General features: G+C 40.3%; 1 protein-coding gene across 9 annotated transcripts in view; it reads left to right on the forward strand.

Annotated features, from left to right (window-relative positions):
* The window catches only part of BABAM2 (BRISC and BRCA1 A complex member 2), a 451346-nt gene that overhangs the window by 243495 nt on the left and 181507 nt on the right, over positions 1-26344 (forward strand). For 5 of the 9 annotated variants that reach the window (XR_004352840.1, XM_032652848.1, XM_032652844.1 and 2 more), the window contains exon 8: positions 13419-13454. The exons of the other annotated variants lie outside the window; for them this stretch is intronic. Coding sequence is in view for 4 of the 5 variants with exons in the window: in XM_032652848.1 (XP_032508739.1) it covers positions 13419-13454 (36 nt within the window). In the remaining variant the exon portion in view is untranslated. The remainder of the gene's footprint in view (positions 1-13418; positions 13455-26344) is intronic. 9 annotated transcript variants of the gene reach the window in all.

The following is a 26344-nucleotide window of genomic DNA, read 5'->3' on the forward strand; positions in this document are numbered from 1 at the left end:
TTATCCATTCATCTGTCGATGAACATTTAGGTTGTTTCCATGTCTTGGCTGTTGTGAATAGTCTAGCATGAGTTTTATAATACATCTTTTTCCCTCTAAAACCTGGAATTCTTAGACCCTTCCTAGCATCCTTCACTGCCTTTACTTCCTTTTCCAACCCATTAAATTATACTAAATTATGTTTCCCTGATTCCACCCCTAGGCCTCTTTCATGGCCTCGCCTCTTTGTGGATGACCCTCAAATCCCTATTTCTAATCCCAGCTTTTCTCCCTGTTTACAGATCTGCTTTTCTAGCCACTTGATAGATACATCCTTTTGTGCGTTCAGTTGACACCTCAAATTCAGAGTGTCTAAAACCAAACTCATCATTCCTCCAGTAGATGAGTGTTTTCTGCTTCACGGGCTTCTTTCTGTTCACAGCACTCGCATGGTCTTCAGTGCCCAGGTGCTGCATCTCAAGGGCAATAGCCAGCCCGCTGTTTTGTACTAGAAACCCTGTCTCCACAATGTCTCTACTTTTGTCATTCCTCCTGTCATTTCACTTCAGTCCTTCAATTGCCATGTCTCCTGACGGCCTTGTAACTTTTCCTCCTATTTCAGTTTATTTTGCACAAAACTCTCACTATCTTCTTGAAGTAAGTTCCGGTCATGTAGTGTCCTTTCCTTGCTCCACACCACCAGTGCCTCCCTGTTACCAACACAGCTCTCTCATCATCCAAAGTATTCTCTGTTTTAATCCCAGCTTGCCTTTCCACCCTGATCTGGCTTCTATATATTTCCTGTTGTTCCGCCAAACTGGTTTTTTGTGTGTGATTTCCTGTGAACACCCTTTGTACTTTTTTCATTGTTGTATCTTTGCTTGGACTGCTTCTTATACTAGAACACTGAATTTATTTTCCTCTCCCATAGGGTCTGTCCTCTTTATTCTTCTCCATCGCCACCTTCTCCGTGGAACTTTTCTGCCCACCACCACCTGCCTCTCCAGCATGACTGCACTCTCCCCTCCTGTGTTTGTGCCTCTATTATCATACTGTTTCCCTGGACTATAAACTCTATAAGGGTGGGCTTCTTTTTCCAGCAATTGAGGGTTGGTGAGCCACAGCCCACCTCCTGCCAAGCTGGCCCTGCCCTTGTGGTCCCACGTGAGCTCAGCCACAGTCGCCACATATTGGACTCCCTGGTGGGGCAGAAAGCTTTGGACCTGTTGGATCCTGGTGCCTGCAAAGGCAAGTGGTTTCCATTGTTTCTTGTTGCTGTGCTTTGTGGCTAGCCAGGAGGCTTGTTTCCCTGTGAACCCTGGCCTTGTTTCTGAGAGGTGGAGCTTTATTTTGTAGGAGTGGCTTATCAACTGAATCCTGGAAGTGGTACATATGCTTCTGATCTAATGTGACCTGTCATCTACTCCTGCTGTGGCCTTTCCAGCCTCTCTTTCCCTGCCTTTACCCCCACAGTGTGCCTGGCCACAGACATGGTCGCTTGGAACATTTGGATAGCCTGTAATCCACAAAGACTGGGATAAGTGGAAATTTGACTAAAGGGCCTAGAGAAAGGGGGTAGGGAGAACTGAATATTAAAGTAATACTTAGAATTATGGGTGAGATTTCATGAGATTATGGATATTAAATTCAGATAAATCAGATAAAATAAGTTTTTTTAAAGCAATGAGCAAATTCAATATTTTGTGATTTTATTTAAATTTGATACTGAATGCAACATCTTTTTTTTGTTAACATCTTTATTGGGGTATAATTGCGTTACAATGGTGTGTTAGTTTCTGCTTTATACCAAAGTGAATCAGTTATACATATACATATGTTCCCATATCTCTTCCCTCTTGCATCTCCCTCCCTCCCACCCTCCCTATCCCACTCCTCCAGGCGGTCACAAAGCACCGAGCTGATCTCCCTGTGCTATGCTGCTGCTTCCCACTAGCTATCTACCTTACGTTTGGTAGTGTATATATGTCCATGCCTCTCTCTCGCTTTGTCACAGCTCACCCTTCCCCCCCCACAACATCTTAACGGGATGGGGAATTTTCATTTTAGATGCTCAAAAGATTTTTTAGAATAATTAAAGAAATTGTGCAACTAAACACAGGTAGATTTAAAAGAAAAGTAAATCTTGCCTTTTATTTTATTTTTTTTTTTTTATGCGTTACGCGGGCCTCTCACTGTTGTGGCCTCTCCCGTTGCGGAGGACAGGCTCCGGACGCGCAGGCTCAGCGGCCATGGCTCACGGGCCCAGCCGCTCCGCGGCATGCGGGATCCCCCCAGACCGGGGCACGAACCCGCGTCCCCTAGCATCGGCAGGCGGACTCCCAACCACTGCGCCACCAGGGAAGCCCTATTTTTAAAGCTGTATCAACTGTCTCAAGAAATGAGACCCCAGATCTCTTGGGATGATTTTGTGTCAGGATTTAAGTAATAGAACATCATAGTAAACATGGTTTAATTTAGCCTTACTTATGTTTGCTTGAGTCACTGAGATAATCCTATAATAAATATTGTGCTCCTGGAGTGGGTTTTTTTTCTCTTTGATAAATATACAGTCCAGAGTATGCTAAGACAACCAGCTGTCAGGAGAGATGTGTATTTGGTTTTAGTGGAGTGAGCTATCTTAGTCTCTAGAGACTTGAGATGTTCATTTTACTAGTCCGGGAGCAGGGCCAGAAGGGTTCTTCGTGACTTAGAATGGAATTCTGAAGAGTAAGTTCAGCAAGTTTTCATTAGTGAGTTTGGCCTTTTGTCTTGCCTGTGCCTCCCAAAAGATCAAGAGCTCAGCCTGCACTTGGAAACATTATAAAAAAAAACCAGAATGGAATTTAGTTCAGGGAAAAAAAATCGATCAGTCCCCAAATACCATATTTTTGGAAACATTCTGGTGCAGAACTCCTGTCCCCCCAGCTGCCTAAGTTAGTGATAGATTAATGTTTTTATCTAGCTTTCTTTTTAGGCAGACAATAGACATTTAGAAAGAAGATGTATATAAGTCTGTGATGCCTTAAATCTCCCTGGTACATATTTCTTAAACTTGTTGGACCTCTAAGCTCTGTCTTAGATTTATTTTGTGTCTTTGGGCAGTTCTGTGTCATGTTTCTTTCAAATGTTGTTCTCTCTACAGCATAATGATTAGCTTAAAGCTGTAAGATATAATGTGTCCTCATTTAAAAGCTGAGGCCTAGCACCTTTCTACTAAACATCTCAAGGATTTTGTGCAGAGCTTTTTTCTGTAATGAAGACGAGAACCTTATGATTTTCAATTTAACAGTACATCTCAACAGCGAAGCTCTGAGCACTGATCATTACATGCAGTCAGTGTTCATTTATATTTATTCACAAGTAGGAAAATATTCCTCAGTGAAAGAGTGAGTAGTTCATGAAAACATTAAGCTGTGTTATAGGCGGGAACGGAGAAATAAGAAAGCGGAAGAGAAAATAGTCTAGAATGTTCCAGAACTGATGTGAGGCACCAAATAGAAGAAGTACAAGGAATCTCAAACAGGCTAAATAAAAAGAAATTGACACCTAGATATATCATCTGAACAGCAAAGAGGAAAAGTATCTGAAATTGACACATTATGTGTAAAGGAATAGCAGATTGACACCAACCTCCTTGACAATCTTGGAGAGTCATGGACTTTACCCCAGAAAAATGTACAGACACAGAAAGTTCAAATAAAGTTCTGAAAGTAACACACCTGCCTCTGAAGCCAATTTATAAACTTCATTTAAGGATCCTTGTTGTAGATTTCATTTCTTCATTGTTAATTGCCTTCTATACTATCTCATGCTGAAACAATCATGGAAGCTTCAGATTTAATATCTAAAGTGCAAATTATCATCTAACATTGCCCATCTCCCCTTCCTCAAAATCTCCTCTTCTCCTGTGTTCTTATTTTCATTAATGACTTAACTGTCCTACTGAGCACAGCCATGAAACCTAGGCATCCTATTTTTGACCTTCCTCCTGCCATTGTTTCCTGTATCTAAACTGCCACTTGATGTTGCCTCGATGGTGTCTCTCACATTTATCTCCTCACCCTTCCCCCCAGCCCTGTTTCAAGCCTCTATGTTCCTAACTCTTTGCAGATTAATCTTTCAAAAGCAGAAATCCATCCATGTCACTGCCTTGCTTAAACACTCTTAGTATCTCTTTACTGAACAGGCGAGAAAACTGCCTGCTACATTGTCCATACTCCCAGCCCCTGTGTACCACATATCCCAGACACGTGAACCACAGGCGATGCAACCAGGGACAGGTACTTCTGGGGATTCTCCTTAATTTTTTTTATAAGTGTAGCTGTATTTGTTTAAAACTTTTTTTTTTTTTTTTTTTTTTTTTGGCGGTACGCGGGCCTCTCACTGTTGTGGCCTCTCCCGTTGCGGAGCACAGGCTCCAGACGCGCAGGCTCAGCGGCCATGGCTCACAGGCCCATGTGGGATCTTCCCGGACCGGGGCACGAACCCGTGTCCCCTGCATTGGCAGGCGGACTCTCAACCACTGCGCCACCAGGGAAGCCCTGTTTAAAACTTTATATCCAACATTTTTAGGTGTGTTGTAGCAAGAGGACTCTTTAGGTTATCTAGGTGGCCATATTGCCAAGATGTTCTTCTGCCTTGTGTCTTGATTGTTCTGGTTTCCACAGGGTCAACTATGATTGTAGATGTGCTCTGAATGATATTCCACTGATATTCTGATGTGCAGCTGTTGAAACTTTTTCCTGTTTTTCTTTACTTCTTGTGTTTTTTAGTAAACCTCTATCCTTTCAGATAACTTAGCTGAGCCATTGTCATCTCTCCATCAGACTATTGAAATACTGTTCTAAGTGGTCTCCTGCACCCACTCCTTCCCCTTTTCCATCTAGTTGCCACGCTGCAGGCGGAGTGGACTTCCAAGAACAAGTCTGCTCTCATCATCCTCTTGCTTAAAAGCCAAGTTCATCCCCTTCCCTCATATATGATCACTCATCAGCTTTATCCAACTTGTTGCTTATCCCCATATCTCCCAGGCATATGCCTTTTTTTTTTTTAACTACCTACCTAATCTAGTATATCCTCAAGTTCTAGCATTTTTTTCTTCATACTGTCTTGAAGTCTGAACTCCTCCAAGTCTATTTCTTCCTATCTTGTTGTTTCAGTTAACTTCTTTTTTAATCTGTTTTGTCAATAACTGGGTGGAAGTAGAAACTAGTGTGTAAAAAATGAAATTATGAAAAAGATGGTCATCAGTGCTATGAGGCACTTATCCCCATTCCTTCCAAGTGTGAAGAACGATCTTTAATGTGGAAACCTTTTACATGAGGGTGGAAGGAAGGCTTGACTACAAGGAGTCAGCACAGGAGAATTCTTTAGGATGATGGACTTGTTCTGTATCATGATTGTGGTGGTGGATATACAAATCTATACATTTGTCAAAACTCACAGAACTGTGCATCACAAAGACTGAATTTTACTGTGAGTAGAAAATAAACTAAAATAATATTTCACAGACCTATGCAGATTGAAGTAATACTTTTAGCATTTCATGTTAATAAGTGATGAATTAAATGCCTTTTAAATAAACTTATATTTTTTTAATCACAACAGGTTGTATATATATTTGAACAATGGATACATATATACACTTGTATATGCTGTATATCTGTGGATATATATGTATATATATGCATGTAGGTGTGTGTATACATATATGTATATACACATACATATTTTTATGTATGTGATATCTCGCTCTCATACACACACACACACACACACACACACACACACACACACACACACACACACACAGCATTTATTTGGTCCTCAGATGCTTGGTGTCCAATAAATTAGTAAACCTGTAAGTCTAAGGCCCTATAGTGTCATGAAGACAACAGATTGGGAACGTTCGCTATAAGGGGTATATAATGAATGACCATTTTTCTAAGAATTCTGTTGTTCTTGTTGATTGATATTTGCTTCAGTAAGAGCACATTTTAACTGCTTTCTTGCTCTCAGAATAGCTGACATATCATTATGTTAGGAAGCACCTTTTAACCTTATTATTTTGGCTCACAGTGGAATGACTGATTCATGAAGACCCTGCCACTTGCACTCCTCTCTGCCCAACACAAACATCTAGGTTTCTTAGTTTAGCTCACGGTGGGGACAGAGGTACTCCAGGAGCAAGGATCCAGGGTACTGAGCCCTGACACTTGGGAGCTTTCCTCTTGTGTTTAGGCCTTGACCTCCATGAAGCTCGTGTGGTTCATAGCACTTCTGTCCCAGTGCATCTAGCTCTCAGACGTTCCACTGGTTCTCATGTTTCTCAATATGTTTCTATCTCCATGATCTGTGAATTGGTCTATTACATTAATATATCTTTTACTTAGTTTACAGAGCAGAGTGTGGGTGTCGATAGGGGGATAAGTCAGTTGGGTTTTAAAAATAAAGTCATTCTATCTCGTCTTCTCCCTGAAAATATGTATGGTTTGTTATATCCACAACATGATTTCAAAGGGTAATTATTTAGTACCAAAAAGTAATGGCATGGTTCTTGATTACAAGTGTTTGGCATGAGTAGGTAATGACTAAGGTTCTTAGTGTATAAAATTTATATATAAAGTGGCACCCCTTATACTGTTGTTGGAAGAAAGGTCTAACACCATGTTTCAGATTTTACTTCGTGACATTTTTTTAAAGAGCATGTGATTTGATCCTGGTATGTCTGATTTTGAATCTCATAATACAGAGCTAAGAATTTTATTGGATTTTTTCTGGACTTATTAAAATTCAGACATGCTGTCTTTCACTAGCAGCACTAATAACTTTAATGAATGGAGAAGCCTTTAGTTTTAAACAAAACAAATGATGAGTTAACATAATATCGTACATAGGACCGTAACAGGGAATGGACATCTTCTCTGTGAACATTATCCTTTATAGAGGGCTTCAACAAAATAGAGCTCATTCTTTTTTTTTTTTAACAGTTTTATTGGAGTATAATTGCTTTACAGTGGTGAGTTACTTTCTGCTTTATAACAAAGTGAATCAGCTATACATATATCCCCATATCTCCTCCCTCTTGCGTCTCCCTCCCACCCTCCCTATCCCACCCCTCTAGGTGGTCACAAAGCACCGAGCTGATCTCCCTATGCTATGTGGCTGCTTCCCACTAGCTATCTGTTTTACATTGGGTAGTGTATATACGTCCATGCCACTCTCTCACTTTGTCCCAGCTTACCCTTCCCCCGCCCCGTGTCCTCAAGTCCATTTGCTACTTCTGTGCTTTTATTCCTGTCCTGCCCCTAGGTTCTTCAGAACCATTTTTTTTCTTTTTTCTTGTTTTTAGATTCCATATATATGTGTTAGCATACAGTATTTGTTCTTCTCTTTCTGACTTACTTCAATCTGTAGGACAGACTGTAAGTCCATCCACCTCACTACAAATAACTCAATTTCGTTTCTTTTTATGGCTGAGTAATATTCCATTGTATATATGTGCCACATCTTCTTTATCCATTCATCTGTGGATGGACACTTAGGTTGCTTCCATGTCCTGGCTATTGTAAATAGTGCTGCAATAAACATTGTGGTACATGACTCTTTTTGAATTATGGTTTTCTCAGGGTATATGCCCAGTAGTGGGATTGCTGGGTCATATGGTAGTTCTATTTTTAGTTTTTTAAGGAAACTCCGTACTGTTCTCCATAGTGGCTGTGTCAATTTACATTCCCAACAACAGTGCAAGAGGGTTCCCTTTTCTCCACACCCTCTCCAGCATTTATTGTTTGTAGATTTTTTGATGATGGCCATTCTGACCGTGTGAGGTGATACCTCATTGTAGTTTTGATTTGCATTTCTCTAATGATTAATGATGTTGACGCGTCCTTTCTTGTGTTTGTTGGCAATCTGTATATCTTCTTTGGAGAAATGTCTATTTGGGCCTTCTGCCCATTTTTGGACTGGGTTGTTTGTTTTCTTGATATTGAGCTACTTGTATATTTTGGAGATTAATCCTTTGTCAGTTGCTTCATTTGCAAATATTTTCTCCCATTCTGTGGGTTGTCTTTTCGTCTTGTTTATGGCTTCTTTTGCTGTGCAAGAGCTTTTAAGTTTCATTAGGTCCCATATGTTTATTTTTGTTTTTATTTACATTTCTCTAGAAGGTGGGTCAAAAAGGTTCGTGCTGTGATTTATGTCATGGAGTGTTCTGTCTGTGTTTTCCTCTAAGAGTTTTATAGTGTCTGGCCTTACATTTAGGTCTTTAATGCACTTGGAGTTTATTTTTGTGTATGGTGTTAGGGAGTGTTCTAATTTCATTCTTTTACATGTAGCTGTCCATTCTTCCCAGCACCGCTTATTGAAGAGGCTGTCTTTTCCCCATTGTATATTCTTGCCTCCTTTATCAAAGATAAGGTGACCATATGTGTGAGGGTTTATCTCTGGGCTTTCTATCTTGTTCCATTGATCTATATTTCTGTTTTTGTGCCAGTACCATACTGTCTTGATTACTGTAGCTTTGTAGTACTGTCTGAAGTCCAGGAGCCTGATTCCTCCAGCTCCATTTCTCTTTCTCAAGATTGCTTTGGCTTCGAGGTCTTTTGTGTTTCCATACAAATCGTGCAAGTTTTTGTTCTAGTTCTCTGAAAAATGCCATTGGTAGTTTGAAAGGGATTGCATTGAATCTGTAGATTGCTTTGGGTAGTATAGTCATTTTCACAATGTTGGTTCTTCCAATCCAAGAATGTGCTATATCTCTCCATCTGTTGGTATCATGTGTCATTTCTTTCATCAGTGTCTTATAGTTTTCTGCATACAAGTTTTTTGTCTCCTTAGGTAGGTTTATTCCTAGGCATTTTATTCTTTTTGTTGCAGTGGTAAATGGGAGTGTTTCCTTAATGTCTCTTTCAGATTTTTCATCATTAGTATATAGGAATGCAAGAGATTTCTGTGCATTAATTATGTATCCTGCTACTTTATCAAATGCATTGATTAGCTCTAATAGTTTTCTGGTAGCATCTTTAGGATTCTGTATGTATAGTATCATGTCATCTGCAAAAAGTGACAGTTTTCCTTCTTCTTTTCCGATTTAGATTCCTTTTATTTCTTTTTCTTCTCTGATTGCTGTGGCTAAAACTTCCAAAACTATGTTGAATAATAGTGGTGAGAGTGGGCAACCTTGTCTTGTTCCTGATCTTAGTGGAAATGATTTCAGTTTTTCACCATTGAGAATGACGTTGGCTGTGGGTTTGTCATATATGGCCTTTATTATGTTGAGGTAAGTTCCCTCTTTGCCTACTTTCAGGAGGGTTTTTATCATAAATGGGTGTTGAATTTTGTCAAAAGCTTTTTCTGCATCTGTTGAGGTGATCATATGGTTTTTCTCCTTCAATATGTTAATATGGTGTGTCACATTGATTGAGTTGCATATATTGAAGAATCCTTGCATTCCTGGGATAAATCCAACTTGATCATGGTGTATGAGCCTTTTAATATTTTGTTGGATTCTGTTTGCTAGTATTTTGTTGAGGATTTTTGCATCTATGTTCATCAGTGATATTGGCCTGTAGTTTTCTTTCTTTGTGACATCTTGGTCTGGTTTTGGTATCAGGGTGATGGTGGCCCTGTCAAAGGAGTTTGGGAGTGTTTCTCCCTCTGCTGTGTTTTGGAAGAGTTTGTGAAGGATAGGTGTTAGCTCTTCTCTAAATGTTTGATAAAATTCACCTGTGCAGCCATGTGGTCCTGGGCTTTTGTTTGTTGGAAGATTTTTAATCACAGTTTCAATTTCACTGCTTCTGATTGGCCTGTTTATGTTTCCTATTTCTTCCTGGTTCAGTCTCAGAAGATTGTGCTTTTCTAAGAATTTGTCCATTTCTTTCAGGTTGTCCATTTTATTGGCGTATAGCTGCTTGTAGTAATCTCTCATGATCCTTTGTATTTCTGCAGTGTCAGTTGTTACTTCTCCTTTCTCAGTTCTATTTCTATTGATTTGAGTCTTCTCCCTTTTTTTCTTGATGAGTCTGGCTACTGGTTTATCAATTTTGTTTATCTTCTCAAAGAACCAGCTTTTAGTGTTATTGATCTTTGCTATCGTTTCCTTCATTTCTTTTTCATTTATTTCTGATCTGATCTTTATGATTTCTTTCCTTCTGCTAGCTTTGGGGTTTTTTTGTTCTTCTTTCTCTAATTGCTTTAGGTGTAAACTTAGGATGTTTATTTGAGATGTTTGTTGTTTCTTGAGGTAGGATTGTATTGCTATACACTTCCCTCTTAGAACTGCTTTTGCTGCATCCCATAGGTTTTGGGTCATCGTGTTTTCATTGTCATTTCTTTCTTGGTATTTTTTGATTTGCTCTTTGATTTCTTCAGTGATCTCTTGGTTATTTAATAGTGTATTGTTTAGTCTCCATGTGTTTGTATTTTTTACAGTTTTTTTCCTGTAATTGATATCTAGTCTCATAGCGTTTTGTTTGGAATAGATACTTGATATGATTTCAATTTTCTTAAATTTACCAAGGCTTGATTTGTGATCCAAGATATGATCTATCCTGGAGAATGATCCATGAGCCCTTGACAAGAAAGTGTTATCTGCTGTTTGTGGATGGAATGTCCCATAAATATCAGTTAAGTCCATCTTGTTTAATGTGTCATTTAAAGCTTGTGTTTCCTTATTTATTTTCATTTTGGATGATCTGTCCATTGGTGAAAGTAGGGTGTTAAAATTCCCTACTATTATTGTGTTACTGTCGATTTCCCCTTTTATGGCTGTTAGCATTTGCCTTATGTATTGAGGTGCCCTATGTTGGGTGCATAAATATTTACTATTTTTATATCTTCTTCTTGGATTGATCCCTTGATCATTATGTAGTGTCCTTCTTTGTCTCTTGTAATAGTCTTTATTTTAAAGTCTATTTTTTCTGATATGAGAATTGCTACCACGGCTTTCTTTTGATATCCATTTACATGGAGTGTCTTTTTCCATCCCCTCACTTTCATTCTGTATGTGTCCCTAGGTGTGAAGTGGGTCCCTTGTAGACAGCATATGTACGGGTCTTGTTTTTGTATCCATTCAGCCAGTCTGTGTCTTTTGGTTGGAGCATTTAATCTATTTACATTTAAGGTAATTATCGATATGTATGTTCCTATTACCATTTTCTTAATTGTATTGTAAGTCTGTTCTTTTTCTTGTGTTTCCTGCCTAGAGAAGTTCCTTTAGCATTTGTTGTAAAGCTGGTTTGGTGGTGCTGAATTCTCTTAGCTTTTGCTTGTCTGTAAAGGTTTTAATTTCTCTGTCAACTCTGGATGAGATCCTTGCTGGGTAGAATCATCTTGGTTGTACGTTTTTCCCTTTCATCACTTTCAGTATGTCCTGCCACTCCCTTCTGGCTTGCAGAGTTTCTGCTGAAAGATCAGCTGTTAACCTTATGGGGATTCCCTTGTGTGTTAATTGTTGCTTTTCCCTTGCTGCTTTTAATATTTTTTCTTTGCATTTAATTTTTGATAGTTTGATTAGTATGTGTCTTGGCATGTTTCTCCTTGGATTTATCCTGTATGGGACTCTCTGTGTTTCCATACTTGATTGACTATTTCCTTTCACATATTAGGGCAGTTTTCAACGATAATCTGTTCAAATATTTTCTCAGTTCCTTTTTTGTTCTCTTCTTCTTCTGGGACCCCTATAATTCGGATGTTGGTGCATTTAATGGTGTCCCAGAGGTCTCTTAGATTGTCCTCAATTCTTTTCATTGATTTTTCTTTATTCTGCTCTGCGGTAGTTATTTCCACTATTTTATCTTCCAGGTCACTTAACCATTCTTCTGCCTCAGTTATTCTGCTATTGATTCCTTCTAGAGAATTTTAATTTGATTTGTTGTGTTGTTCATCATTGTTTGCTCTTTAGTTCTTCTTGGTCCTTGTTAAACGTTTCTTATACTTTCTCCATTCTATTTCCAAGATTTTGGATCATCTTTTTTTTTTTTAACATCTTTATTGGAGTATAATTGCTTTACAATGGCGTGTTATTTTCTGCTTTATAACAAAGTGAATCAGTTATACATATACATATGTCCCCATATCTCTTCCCTCTTGCATCTCCCTCTCTCCCATCCTCCCTATCCCACCCCTCTTGGTGGTCACATAGCACCGAGCTGATCTCCCTGTGCTATGTGGCTGCTTCCCACTCACTAGCTATCTATTTTACATTTGGTAGTATATATAAGTCCATGCCACTCTCTCACTTTGTCCCAGTTTACCCTTCCCCCTCCCCGTATCCTCAAGTCCTTTGTCTAGTAGGTCTGCATCTTTATTACCGTCCTGCCCCTAGGTTCTTCTGATCATTTTTTTTCTAGATTCTATATATATATATATATATATGTGTTAGCATATGGTGTTTGTTTTTCTCTTTCTGACTTACCTCACTCTGTATGACAGTCTCTAGGTCCATCCACCTCACTACAAATAACTCAGTTTCATTCCGTTTTATGGCTGAGTAATATTCCATTGTATATATGCGCCACATCTCCTTTATCCATTCATCTGTGGACGGACACTTAGGCTGATTCCATGTCCTGGCATTGTAAATAGAGCTGCAATGAACATTGTGGTACATGACTTTTTGAATAATGGTTTTCTCAGGGTATATGCCCAGTAGTGGAATTGCTGGGTCCTAATGGTAGTTCTATTTTTAGTTTTTTAAGGAAACTCCGTACTGTTCTCCATAGTGGCTGCACCAATTTACATTCCCACCAACAGTGCAAGAGGGTTCCCTTTTCTTCACACGCTCTCCAGCATTTATTGTTTGTAGATTTTTTGATGATGGCCATTCTGACGGGTGTGAGATGATATCTCATTGTAGTTTTGATTTGCATTTCTATAATGATTAACGATGTTGAGCATTCTTTCATGTGTTTGTTGGCAATCTGAATATCTTCTTTGGAGAAATGTCTATGTAGGTCTTCTGCCCATTTTTCGATTGGGTTGTTTGTTTTCTTGATATTGAGCTACTTGTATATTTTGGAGATTAATCCTTTGTCAGTTGCTTCATTTGCAAATATTTTCTCCCATTCTGTGGGTTGTCTCTTCGTCTTGTTTATGGCTTCTTTTGCTGTGCAAAAGCTTTTAAGTTTCATTAGGTCCCATATGTTTATTTTTGTTTTTATTTACATTTCTCTAGAAGGTGGGTCAAAAAGGTTCGTGCTGTGATTTATGTCATGGAGTGTTCTGTCTGTGTTTTCCTCTAAGAGTTTTATAGTGTCTGGCCTTACATTTAGGTCTTTAATGCACTTGGAGTTTATTTTTGTGTATGGTGTTAGGGAGTGTTCTAATTTCATTCTTTTACATGTAGCTGTCCATTTTTCCCAGCACCGCTTATTGAAGAGGCTGTCTTTTCTCCACTTTTTGGATCATCTTTACTATCATTAGTCTGATTTCTTTTTCAGGTTGAATGCCTATTTCATCTTCCTTTTTTTGGTCTGGTGAGTTTTTACCTTGCTCCTTCATCTGCTGTGTATTTTTCTTTCTTCTCATTTTGCTTAAGTTACTGTGTTTGGGGTCTCTTTTTCACAGGCTGTAGGTTCATAGTTCCCATTGTTTTTGGTGTCTGCTCCCAGTGGGTAAGGTTGGTTCAGTGGGTTGTGTAGGCTTCCTGGTGGAGGGGACTGGTGCCTGTGTTCTGGTTGAAGAAGCTGGATCTTGTCTTTCTGGTGGGCAGGAACACGTCCGGTGGTATGTTTTGGGGTGTCTGTGAACTTATTATGATTTTAAGCAGACTCTCTGCTAATCGGTGGGATTGTGTTCCTGTCTTGCTAGTTGTTTGGCATAGGGTGTCCAGCACTGTAGCTTGCTGGTCGTTGAGTGGAGCTGGGTCTTAGCTTTGAGATTGAGATCTGTGGGAGAGCTTTCCCCATTTGATATTACTTGGGGCTGGGAGGTCTCTGGTGGACCAGTATCCTGAACTCGGCTCTCCCACCTCAGAGGCTCAAGCCTGACACCTGGCCAGAGCACCAAGACCCTGTCAGCCCCACGGCTTTTGGGAAGTCTGAGGTCTTCTGCCAGCGTTCAGTAGGTGTTCCGTAGGAGTTGTTCCACATGTAGATGTAGTTTTGATGTATTTGTGGGGAAGAAGGTGATCTCCATGTCTTTTTCCTCCACCATCTTGAAGGCGCCTCCCCATTCCTGAAAAAGACTAAAATCTGTTACCTTGCTAAATTTCAGCTAAACCAAACCATTCATTTAAAGAAGTTGTACATCAGTGGAAAGTTTATTTTACCGACAACGCTTTTCTCTCCTACATGCAAAGAGCTTTCCCCTCCCACTTTTTAATCCTTCCTTTCTCTACTTCACCCCAATCTTTAAAAAGGATGATGTAAGATTGGGTTGTTTTGTGCCAAGTTTTCATCCTGGAACACATTTTTATAGCCGTGTTTCTCTGAGAAAAGTTTATGGCAAAACGCTGATAATACTTCCACGTTTCCATTTCCTCCTCTCACCTAGTGCTTTTTTCTTAACTTCGATTTTTTCAGAGTTTGACGTGACCAATATAATATGTGTGCTAAAGCCAAAGAAAATTATTTTGAAAGCTTTTGAGGATTTATTAATTATACTGTCATCTAGGATTCCCTGGGAAAAAACAAATTGTAGAGTATATTATTATTTTTTAATCTCAGATTTTTCTGTTCATACAATAAGGAAACCCTTCAAAATATTTGTTGGTAGGTATCGTTTGTTATGGTGAATGGCTTTTATTATTTCTACTCTGTTAGTGACTGGTCATTTGCTTTTTGCACACTCTTTCTTAAGGGTGCAGATAAACTTGGCCCTGTTTGTTCTCGCTCAGTGGAGAATTTAACATTAAGGGTCCAAACGATAGAAAGAGCTGAAATGGTCAACCGTAGGGAAGTGACTTAAAATACTTTGGCATAGAATGAAGCAGTAAAGAACTAGGTAGATTTCTATTTGCTCACGTGGAAAGTTTTCTGAGTTGAAAAAAAAGAGCAAATATCAGAAAGATGAGCAGAATCGTACACTTTTATGTTAAAAAAAAACCTAAACATGAAAATCATAGTGTATGTTCTCTACAAGTGAGTGTGTGTGTATATGGGTGTATGTGTGTCCTGGATACTAATGATAGCTGATGCTTAATGAGTACTTATGTCACAAGTTTTTAGTATGCTATACCCATTAACTCATTCGGTCCTTACAACATCCCTATAAAGTTGGCTACTACTGTTGTCCCCATCTTCTAGACGATGAAACTGGAATTCAGAGAGGGTCAGAACCTTGCTGAGTCACCTGCCTAGCAAGTGGTGGGACTGTGGTTTGAGACTAGGCAGTTTGACTCTAACAGGACTGAGGGTACAGATCAAAGGGAACTTTAGACTGTTGGTAATGCTTTAATTTTCTTCAGGGTGAATCTAAGCATTTCAATTATGAAATTAAAATTAATTTTTAAAAAAGTGGAAGAGAATCATATTGGAAGAAATCTACCATATATTTGATGATTTATGTACTTTTTGGTGGAGCCTGTGTTCTGCATATAATAAGTGCTACTTTCGCTGGGCTCTGAACATTTGGTAATTGTCTGAAGTACTTTGCTTAATCTCTCTCATCTTCTAGAGTTTCCCAACCTTAGCACTGTTGACATTTGGAGCTGGACAATTCTTTTCTGTGAGGGGCTTTCCTGTTCAATGAAAGATGTTTAGCAGCATCCCTGACCTCTACACAGTCGATGTCAGTAGCTCCCACCAATCCCCCAGTCATGACATCAATAATGTCTAGTGTCCCCTGGGTGAGGGACGGCAGGAGATGCAAAATCACTCCCAGTTGAGAACCACCAGTCTACTATTATCATCCTTCAGGAACCTTCAAGAGTCTATCTGTACCTGTGCTTCGCCTTAGAAATATCTTTTATTCACAGTATTGAACTGTTTTCCTTTATTATATATTTGAGATGAAGGTTGTGACGCCTAGGTCATGCACAGCGGGTAGAAACTGAAATAAACTCTTGGACCCTATAGTACTCTGCAGTTATTGCCCTTTTTACAACCTCTAGTATTTACATGCCATGGGTGCTGTATAGCCAGTTCGCTTTTAGAGTCTCTCCAGTTCACCGTCTGTCTACTTCCTATCCTCCTGTACTCTCAGGAAGAAAGACCACGGTCTCCACTTGATACCATATTTAAATTGTGTTTCTCCATTTGTAGCTTTTTCCTACTTTCCATTCCACAGACGCATATTTCCTAGTCAGTCTCCAGTCTCCTCACAGACTTTGTTGAGCAGAGCAGTTTTGCATGTTTACATTTCTGGGCTGATTTTTGTAGCTTTTTTTGGAAGGGTCCCCCAACAGTTTAGTTCCAAGGACTAACATAGCTCGAAGACCAGCAGGGCCCAAGGTCTGATTCTGCCTTTTGCCCCACTTCTCAATTCTTGGGAGATAAATGTAGTTGAGTCAAAAACAGAATCTTCCCCTCTGCTCTCCATAGCTACTTTACCTCTCTTCTGGCCCACCTACCTCTCCCATCGGGATTAAGTCTCTAGTGAAATATAAAGGCAGGCACTGGTTAAGAGCACTGCTTCACAATAAGACAGATTTGGGTTTGCTGCCTGACTGCGACTCTCTGGTTATGTGAACTAGTGTAAATTATTTCTCTGTAACTCGGTTTCTTCATCTGTAATCCTCATAGAATTTTTGTCAGGATTGAATGAGAGACTGTATATAAAGGGTTTGTTTAGCATAGCGCACACTAGATACGTGGTAAATTCCTGTTTTATTATTACTGTCCTCCCAGTCAGCATCAACATGTGCCTCCTCCTCTTGAAATGTTTGGAGACCCCAGTGTTTGAAAATTCCACTCCAGATACTATCCACCAGAACCACAGGTAATGTCAGTCTCCTGAATTCACGTAGGGTAAGCTAGTGGGGGAAACGTAAGAATAGACATGAGAATGTCATGATGACTATGACAGCCATTACCGTCAGTGGACCACCTTAGACTCCTGACGGGCTAGAACAATCGAGTGACTCTGAATGCTGCTCAGCCTGTGAGATCTTAAGGCTGAACTGGGCTTTTGATTGGAACTAGGCTGGGAAGTCTTCAGCCCTCTAGTGAATTCATTCTGACCCTAGCTTGGGTCTTAATCTTAAGAACTCTTATATGGATCAGATTCCCAGAACTTCTAGGAATTTTAAGAAAAGCCAATACGGGCTTTTCAGTTCAGTCCGGACTTAAAGGTGTCCAGGATTCCCAAAGGGAGTCCTGGAACTAAGGGAGTCTTCTGATTTCAGCAGATTGTCTTGGGCCTGAAATTGGACTAGTTGCAGAATGAAGTAGGATCTGCCCATCGTTTGAAGCCTCTCTGGAGATCTGAAAGGAGGATTTTGCCCTTAGCCACTGTTCTTCTACATAATCACTATTGCTTGCATACCAGACAACTAGAGATTTTTCAGTTAGTTGCAGAGTGAAGAGAAGGCCTATATAGACCCTGACCTTGGGCTGAAGGGTTCTGAACTCAAAGATTACAATAGGCCCCAGGGCAGCTTTACCCTACCAAGCCTGGCATGGAGCCTCTATTCCCACCAGCTTTTTGGAGCCCTGTCCTTTCTTAGAAATTAAAAATTAAAGTTGCTTACTTCTTCATTTTAACGAGTCATTTTTACCTTTCTTTTACATCATTTGCTTAAGTTCACATCTCTGTGATATATAACACCCTCATCAAACAGATTAAGAACTTCAAAAATATTATTTAGACTTGCCCCCTCCCTTTTTATCTTTTTTTTTTTTTTCTTTTTTTTTTGGCCGTACGCGGGCCCCTCACTGTTGTGGCCTCTCTCATTGCGGAGCACAGGCTCTGGACGCGCAGGCCCAGCGGCCAAGGCTCACGGGCCCAGCCGCTCCGCGGCATGTGGGATCTTCCCAGACCAGGGCACAAACCCGCGTCCCCTGCCTCGGTAGGCGGACTCTCAACCACTGCGCCACCAGGGAAGCCCATTATCTTTTGTTTTTAAAGAAGAAAAGACAAGTGGTAAGAAATTGATCATTTTTCCCATCAGGAAATTCTTTTGGTAACAGGACACATTTTCTAATGTGGATGTTATACTCGTTTTGTTTTATGGTCCTGTCCTGTGCAGGGCAAGACATTTAGCATCCTTAGCCCTGCCTGCTGCATGAATAACCCCTCAGATATTGAGACCACTTAATATGTCCCCATATATTTCCATATGCCCCCTAAGGGGGTGCTATCACCCCAGTTGACAAGGAAAGTAAGAACCTTTTCCTTTGAGTTCCAGATTATAAAATGAACACTTTGTTAGATTGCTTATTTGAGACTCTTATTCCTGTTCTTAGCAAAGATTTCCAGGAGTCCCAGAAGTACTTTACTCTCATTCTGTGGTTGTCTAGCCTGTAACTTTCAGATCAGGATCTCATCTCTTGGGACGTAGCATCCACAGAGACAATGTCACATAGCTCAGGCTGGCACATTCTAGTTTGGCTTTCCCCTTCCCTGATACTGTACCCTTCAAATCAGGCTGCACAGAGACGTCTGCTTTGGTGCCACAGTAAGGTCATCACGACTGGTTTTCAAGCTTACTAATTTTTCAAGTGTGGGGAGCCCCCCAGTTAGAAGTTACATTTCAAATTGTATGCATATGTTGATTATTTGGACTCTGGGACATGTTTTGCCATAGAAACCATTCAATACATAGTTAGGTTACCAAGGAAACTGGATGTACTCAAGCCATAGTGCCTGCCGTGTACAGTGCCACATTTTGAGGGATAGAACCCAATCCTCTTTCTTTCTCTTCCGTGGCTGTCACTTGTACAGCTTGCCTTGCTGGGCGATGGCAGGGAGCCAGCAGTGACCCAGTCACAGCAGATCGTGCAGGCTCAGTTCAGCCAGTAGAAGTCCATACACCAGGAGGCCTCCAGAGCTCAGTCATATCTTCTCTCTACAGCGTATAAATGCAGGGCACACGGCAGCTGAGCTGTCACTCCATTCTGGATTGTTATCTAGAATAGTAGGAAGCGACTTTCCTTTATTGCTTGTGAAACCCCTCCACACGCCAGAGCCAGGGGAACTGGAGCCAGAAAGAACGCAGAGCGGATGGAGTACTTTCTTTGCTTCCTTATGTTATCAAATGTCCTTGCAATAAATGACTGTCTCTGTAAGTCGTCCATGTGGACCCTGTGTCACCCAGAGAAAGCCAACCAGCTCAAACCAGACAGGGGGGCCTCTCCACAAAAGCTTATCACCCCATAGTCTAGGTTCTTGAGTATGAATCACATTTCCCTGTCATTTGTCATTTATTACAGTAAAGATAGGAACTGACCAACCTCTAGACCCATTGTACTGTTCTAAAGACAGGAATGGTAAGAGTATTACTGTTGTGTTTTTATTGCCTTTTTTGAAATTAAGCTGAATTTGGGCTTAAAGGTTTCTGGTGCCTATTTGTCACCTGCCCTGTCCCCTGGCGTGTGGGTTGCAGTTGACCTGCCAAGCACTGGGCACTTCCGTGTTAATTCCTTAGCATCTTCACTTGGTGTCCTCTAGTCAGGGCGATGGGTACCATCCTGCTGTCTTGTCATCACCCTTCGGGGCTTCCTTATTTTAGTCTTTTATTTCCTATCTTTGTATGCTGGCTTAGTAACAGTATTTTCACTTTACGTGTATACTGCACTTCCGACTTTAGAAGGGTATTCTCCATTGTTATCTTTGCAGGCTAGATAGGACAGGTATGGCCATCTCCATTTTCCAAAGTGAAAATCAATACTCAGATACCTTAAAGGACTTGCCCAACTCTCACACCCTCTCCCGGCAGGTCTGGAGCCAGAACTCAGGGCTCCTGGGGCCCAGGCTTCTCGTGCTCTTCCCACTACGACAATGTATGCCTGTGCTGTTGCTGTTTCCTGTAGCTCTGCTTATTCCTTGCTGTTTTCCTTCTTTGGATCTTTACTTTGGCACTAACCACTCCTACTAGAAAACTAAGCTTCCTTCTCTAGCTGCTCTAGTCAGTGTTCTTGGCACTTTGGCCCTGGCATCCTCTTACTTCAGCAAATTGGCACCCTAGGACAAGCTCCTGCCATAGCATATTTATTAGTGAGTTGGTACCTTTGCACATTTTATAAAGTGAATGAATGCCTTCAGGTATTCATCTTGATGGTTAATAATCATATTTTGTTTTATATCGACTTTTCATCAGAAGCATATATTATCTTCCATTATGTAGGGGAGGTTAACCAGTTAAATTACTTGTCTAAAATCTTAATAATAAGAGCAGAAGAGGGGAGAAGGGAACTCATTTCTTTGAGGAGCTCATGTGAACCAGACACCTAACTAGGAGCTTCGAGTATGGGATCTCATTTCGTCCTTGCAAAAGCCCTATGATGTTTTATATTTTACAGGTGAAGAAACTGTAGGTCAGACAAGCTAAGTAACTTACACTGCAAGGAAAAAGTAGAGGGAATATTAAAACCTAGACTTCTCTGTTCTGAGGCTCATGTTCTGTCTACTCTCCCACGTACCTTCCTCTTGGGCAAAGGGCGCCGTTCGCAGGGCTTATAGTAACAAACAAAAGAATGCCCTGGACACAGGGTGACACAGCAGGGAAGGAGGGAAGCTGGCGGACAGCTGTTTCTTTTTCCTGACGACCCCCAGAAAGGAGCGAACTCATTCCGTCCCCTTTCCTCTAAGGATCATAGATCTATTGATAAATGCTCCGATGTATGAGCTCGTCGCTTAGCTGAACTAAGGTAAGCTAACCAAGAGCAGTGTGTCAGTGCTTTAGTAGCTGTTCAGGGCGGGCCCGATCAAAGACACTACCCATGCTGAGCAGTTAGAAAGCTGCTTGGGAAGAGCGCTTTTTCTCTCTCAGAAAGGCAGTGAGACCTGGGGAAGGAGGACCAGCCCGGAAGGCAGGAGTACCGTGCTGTAGCCGTGTGACCCTAGGTTAGTAAGTCACCTCACCTGGCTGAGTTCCAGTCCCCTTACCTGTAAAACATGGGAACTGAACTGGACGGTCCTCCCAGCAACTGCAATTTTCTCGCTACTCAAGTCCTTGCCAATTACAGTTTTCTGTTGTGTTAATAGCTCCCAGGGGTCTGACTTTTCTAAAGAAAATAGGGGGCCACAGGAGGTAGTGCTCCTATCAAACTTGTGGGTAAGATAGTTATTAATTAGTGAATGGCCAGAGAATAGTGTTTAGGGTCTTTAAAGATACCTGTGATTTGGGGTTTTGCTTTGTAGGTTTTAAAGAAAACTTATCTGAGGTTTTAAAATTTCTCTTGGACACTGTTTGCAACTCTTCTCACTGACTTCAGATGACTTACGATGCCTTGTTTATGCGTACATGCTCCAGGCAGATAGGCTGCTCTTGAGGTGTGGAATAACTAAGAAAGGAGGATAATGGCATACTTTTTCACTGGACAGTCAGATTTTTCTACAGTAATTCTTAAATAGTGAGCTAAAACTAATTACTAATACTTATATAATAAATATGAAGAAAACTATAATTTAGAGCAAGATAGTTAAAAATACTTTTGTACAATTTGGTCTCTTCCTTAATAAACTAAACATTTTAACATTTGCTGTTTAAACTACCTCTGGCTTTCCCTAATTAGGAAATTCAGTTCAAATCCTTGCTTGGAGAGGACAATTTCCAGAGCTTTCTTGGGTCATCAGACCCCTTTCGGTGTCAGTGGTCTTCCTCACTTCTCACAGCATGAATACTCACCAGAGGGTGGGCGGGTTTGCACGGTAAGACAACCAGATTACTGACTGCCGCTGCACCGTGGGAGATAACCTAATCCTTCCAGGCGCCGTTTTTATTTTAAAGGAATGATTTTTAAAGGAGTAATCCAAATGAATATATCATGGAATATGTAAGAAAAAACTTACTGGGTCGTTATGCTTTCCTGAGGCGTTTTGGCTACAATAAATGGCCCACAGCATCACTCTTCCGCATGCTCAAAAAGCCACGCTTATGTTTAGCAACACGTCTCTTTTTAAAGGTTTAAAACTCTTGCTTTAAAAAAATTTAGAATGAAGATCCACGGACCCCTAAGGGGTTGGACCTCGGCCCTCTGCTCTGGCATCCTAGAATTGCAACAGAGCTTTGGAGCTTTCTTGCCACGTTTCAGATGCTTTCCCAGGTCAGGCTTTCAGGACATTGGGCAGCTTCTCAGCTCTGGCCCATGGCCTCAATACAGCTTTGATTTCTCTCTAGGCCACCCTTCCCCAGGGAAGAGGTGCCTCAACTTCAGGAGATCTTCCCCCTTCCCCAAATCTAGTGTGGGCCTTTTTTTTTTTTTTTTTGGTTTTGGCGAGGAGAAGGGACCTTGCAGGAGCTGAGTGGTAAGGAGAAGCTGGGAGGCTTGCCTCCTTTACTGTGAAGGTGTGTGGGGTGAGTGGTTAGCCGGGAAGGACTGGGGACGGGAAGAATTGGAGAGAACCAGCAATTGGAAAAAGCCCAGGACAAACGAAGCTGCCTACCCATTATGAATTCATGCTCTAACACCAACAGAAATATCAGTATTTTGGTTTGTAAAAATAGTGTGATACCAGAATACCGAAAACCAGCATGGTAATCACTAGTAAATTTCTCTTGCTGGGGTAAGGAAGGGAAGGCTTCACAGAAGAGGTGTGATTTGAGCTGAATCTTAAAGGACAGTCACCAGCTACTAGGCATTGAGCCCTAATTACAGATCAGTTGATTTGGCTGGTGACTATACCAAGAGTTTCATGTAAAGTTACACAATGCTGTTCCTTGCCAGTAGTTCAGTCTGCAGTTTAGTTGGCGGGAGCGGGGGAGGGGGTGTGTAGACAGTTCTCCTGTTGTTCTTCAAAGCCACCCTCTACTTCATTCAGCCGTGTCTCTTCTACCTCTTCTCCTCTTTGTAATAAAAGCTTCCAGTAATCACTTGAGCAGTTTTGTGTGTTATTCTTAGTGGGTAACACTTTGATACATTAACACCTCATAACATTTCACATAGAGTTGTTTTTTTCTCCTCCATGACTTTAGCATTTAAGAATGTAAAGACACGTTAGGATTTTGGATCCCGTTTCCTGGATGCTCCTCTTTTCAGAGGCTTATTCACAAATGGCTTTTTTTTTTTTTTTTGGACATACTTTTTCTTTAATGGGCGTTAAAGTGGCCCATTGTTTGTCACACCTGTTCTCTGAGCTGCTCGTTGGTGTATTTGAAAATGCACACCGTGTAAAAATCACTTTTTCTATCTGAAAGGCTTTTTTCTTCTGCTTTATTCTGTTCGTATACGTGTGGATTTCTTGATACTGCATTTTTGGAATTCAGCTTCTTTTTGGTCAAGACTTTGGAAATACTAGTGCAAATCTTAGCCACTTAAGTTGCTGTTTAGTTGAAACTATGTTAAAAAGTAATTAATTCATTTCACTTGGTTTTGCTGTCTTTGAGATCTCTCTGTCTTTGCTGAACGTGTTGAATCAGGATTTTGCTGTTTTATTAGATGGCTTTCTGGAACCCCAAAGCAGTGCTTCTCAAACGTGTGATCAGGAGACCACTTGTTTGTAGTATAGATTACTTGAATCCATCCCAGACCTACCAAATCAGAATTTTGAGGGCTCAGAAATCTGGATTTTTAAAAGCTTCATTGGTGGTAGTGTGCACATAAAGTTTGGGAAGTTCTGCCTTGAGCATTTATTTATTTGGGATCTATTACCTAATTTTCTCCAGGACATGCAAGAGTGAGTTTTGGACTTTCTTTCTGTGGACTCTCTTTGATTTGAATTATGTGAAGCATACTCCTCAGAAAGAGTAGGTTCATACTTTCCCTGGTATTCAATAGTGTTACAGAGAAAATTAAGCTCCAACAGTATTATCTAAACCCAGGTCACTGGACCCTCTTGGCCCTCTTGTTTGTGTGGCGCTTTAGAAATATACAAGGGCAGCAGACCTACACGGGATGCTTGGAAATCACCTTCCTGGGTCACAGAGGACTACATAGTACATTAGACATCAGAATATAGCTAGTCTAAGGTCTGGAGCCTTATAATAATAGTAATTAACATAATGATACTTTGTATTTCTCAAGTGTCTTTAAGCCAAGGCCTTCAAGTGCCACATTGACCATGGTATGCAACGCCCTGGTAAGAGAGGTCAGTGTTAAGTTTCTCATTTTATCGATTTAGAACCTGAAGCTGAATAAGAAAGTTAAGCTTCAACACTTTTCTGGGATAAATGACACATTCAACTTGGAGAAACGGGATTGTTTCAAAGGAAACGTTTGTGATTTGTGGGGAGTTGGGAGAGTGGTAGTGGTAGGGTATTTTGGAATTCCAGAGTATATCCTGAGTGAAAACAACCATTTTTGGTTACTTTAATTAATGCCTTTAGTAACTAGAGGTGTTTACCTGGGAAACACCATCATTTTATTAGAATTTCTGTGCATTTTATAAATCTCATTCCCTCAGGCTCCTTCATCTGCTTTTCCTTTACTGGGCCTTCTTTATTTTTCAATCATTTATAGAATCAGAGAATATTAAAAATAAAAATAAAACCTTAAAGATCATATCATCAGGCCCCTCTGTTTTACAGGACAAGGTACTTGGGACTAGAAAGATTAAGTAAAAGACTCACCCAAAATGGCCCACAAAGTTTGGGTATGAGAGATACGAACGTTTAAATTGTAGTCTTAGCAAATTTCAATTCTGCACTACAGTGTTATCAGCTGTAGTCACCATGTTTTACATTAGACCCCCAGACCTTATTCTCTTAGAGCTGAAAGTTTGTATCCTTTTACCAGCCTCTCCCTAATCCCCCTACCTCCAGATCCTGGCAACCACTTTTCTGCTCTGTTTCCAGAGTTGGTTTTTTTTTTTAATAGATCTTTTTTGGAGTACAATTGCTTCACAATGCTGTGTTAGTTTCAGTTGCACAACCAAGCGAACCAGCCACATGGACACACGTGTCCCCATATCCCCTCCCTCTTGAGCCTCCCTCCCACCCTCCCTATCCCACCCCTCTAGTGTTTTATTATATATCTTTTCTCAAATGAGCTAGAATATGTATTAAATGAATCCAGTTTAATGTTGAGAATCAGTTCAGGTCCTTCAGAGACACTGTGTAGTTATCACCATAGTTTCTTCCCCTTTTTCTTTCTTTAATATTCTTTTTTTTAACTTTACCTTTTGAGCCTACAGTATTTCCTTGCTATTACTACCTTTTAAATTTTCTCCCACTTGCTTTTCCTGTATTCTTCCTATCATCTCCCTTCTCTCTCTTCTGCTTTTATAAACTAATACTATTGCATCCTAAGTAATTAAATATCCCAGAAAAATAAGATTGAATAAGTTTTTTTAAATTCTGAAGATCTTTAGGATTTAGAAAAAGCAGACTTAAAGAAAAAATAAAAAGTACTTGGAGACTTCTGGAATATTTGAGTTTTTTTTTTTTTAAGCACTTCAACAGCTGTGGAAATAAATCATTCTTTATTAGCTCAATCTTCAGCCTCCATTAGCTCAGCTGCAAGTGTATACACAACGAGCACTGATCTTATGGGTGATTTCTGGTGACTTTTGCCTTACAAATAAAATGAAGAACAGTTTCTAAGATAACAGATTAAGAATTTGAAGAGAAGAAGATAGGAAATTTATTCACTTATTCATCAAATAATTGATTGATAGGGATCATCTCCTTATAGAGTACACTGTATTTTAGTGCAAGCCGATGAGAATCCTGGTGATTTATGCAACAGAGTTCTTCATCTTCATACCAAGATAACTGAGCTAAACATACACAGTAAAAGTACTTGGGAAAAAATGGGAAGGGCCATACAAAACCCTTGAATTAGGGACTTCTTATTTGAAACAGTTCAGCTCTGTAAATATTTCTTGGGAATCTAAAAAATAAATATTAATGTACTAAAGGCCAGGTGCTGGAGATACTGAGCTATAGGGAGAAAAGTAGGAACAGTGAGGGAACATAGTGTTTATTCTTCCCTCTGGGGAAGTAAAACAGAGGGACAGAAATACTAACCGCATAGTTCCCGATCCTGACCACCAGACGGGGCTGTCAACCATAGGCAGCTCAGTTGCTGTTCCATCAGGCTTCCAGTCGGATAGCGAGGAGGTGGAAGAAGTGTGGAACTAGTTGTGGTATATGTGGATAATTCATAACATGAGATACCTGTATATTAGGCACAGTATTTACCTGAATTCTCTAGACCAGCGTACTGTTTTTACCTCCTCTCTTTAAGAAGAAAATTAGAGTAATCTGATGTGATTTGTTTATGAAATAATGCTAGTTATTATTGGCTCTTCCTTTTCTGATGTTTACAAATTTATTTTGGGTGCAAGTACAGATAGCTTTTTCTAAGTATATGTACCCACACTTAAG

Source organism: Phocoena sinus, chromosome 13, assembly GCF_008692025.1.
Source record: "Phocoena sinus isolate mPhoSin1 chromosome 13, mPhoSin1.pri, whole genome shotgun sequence".
NCBI lineage: Eukaryota > Metazoa > Chordata > Mammalia > Artiodactyla > Phocoenidae > Phocoena > Phocoena sinus.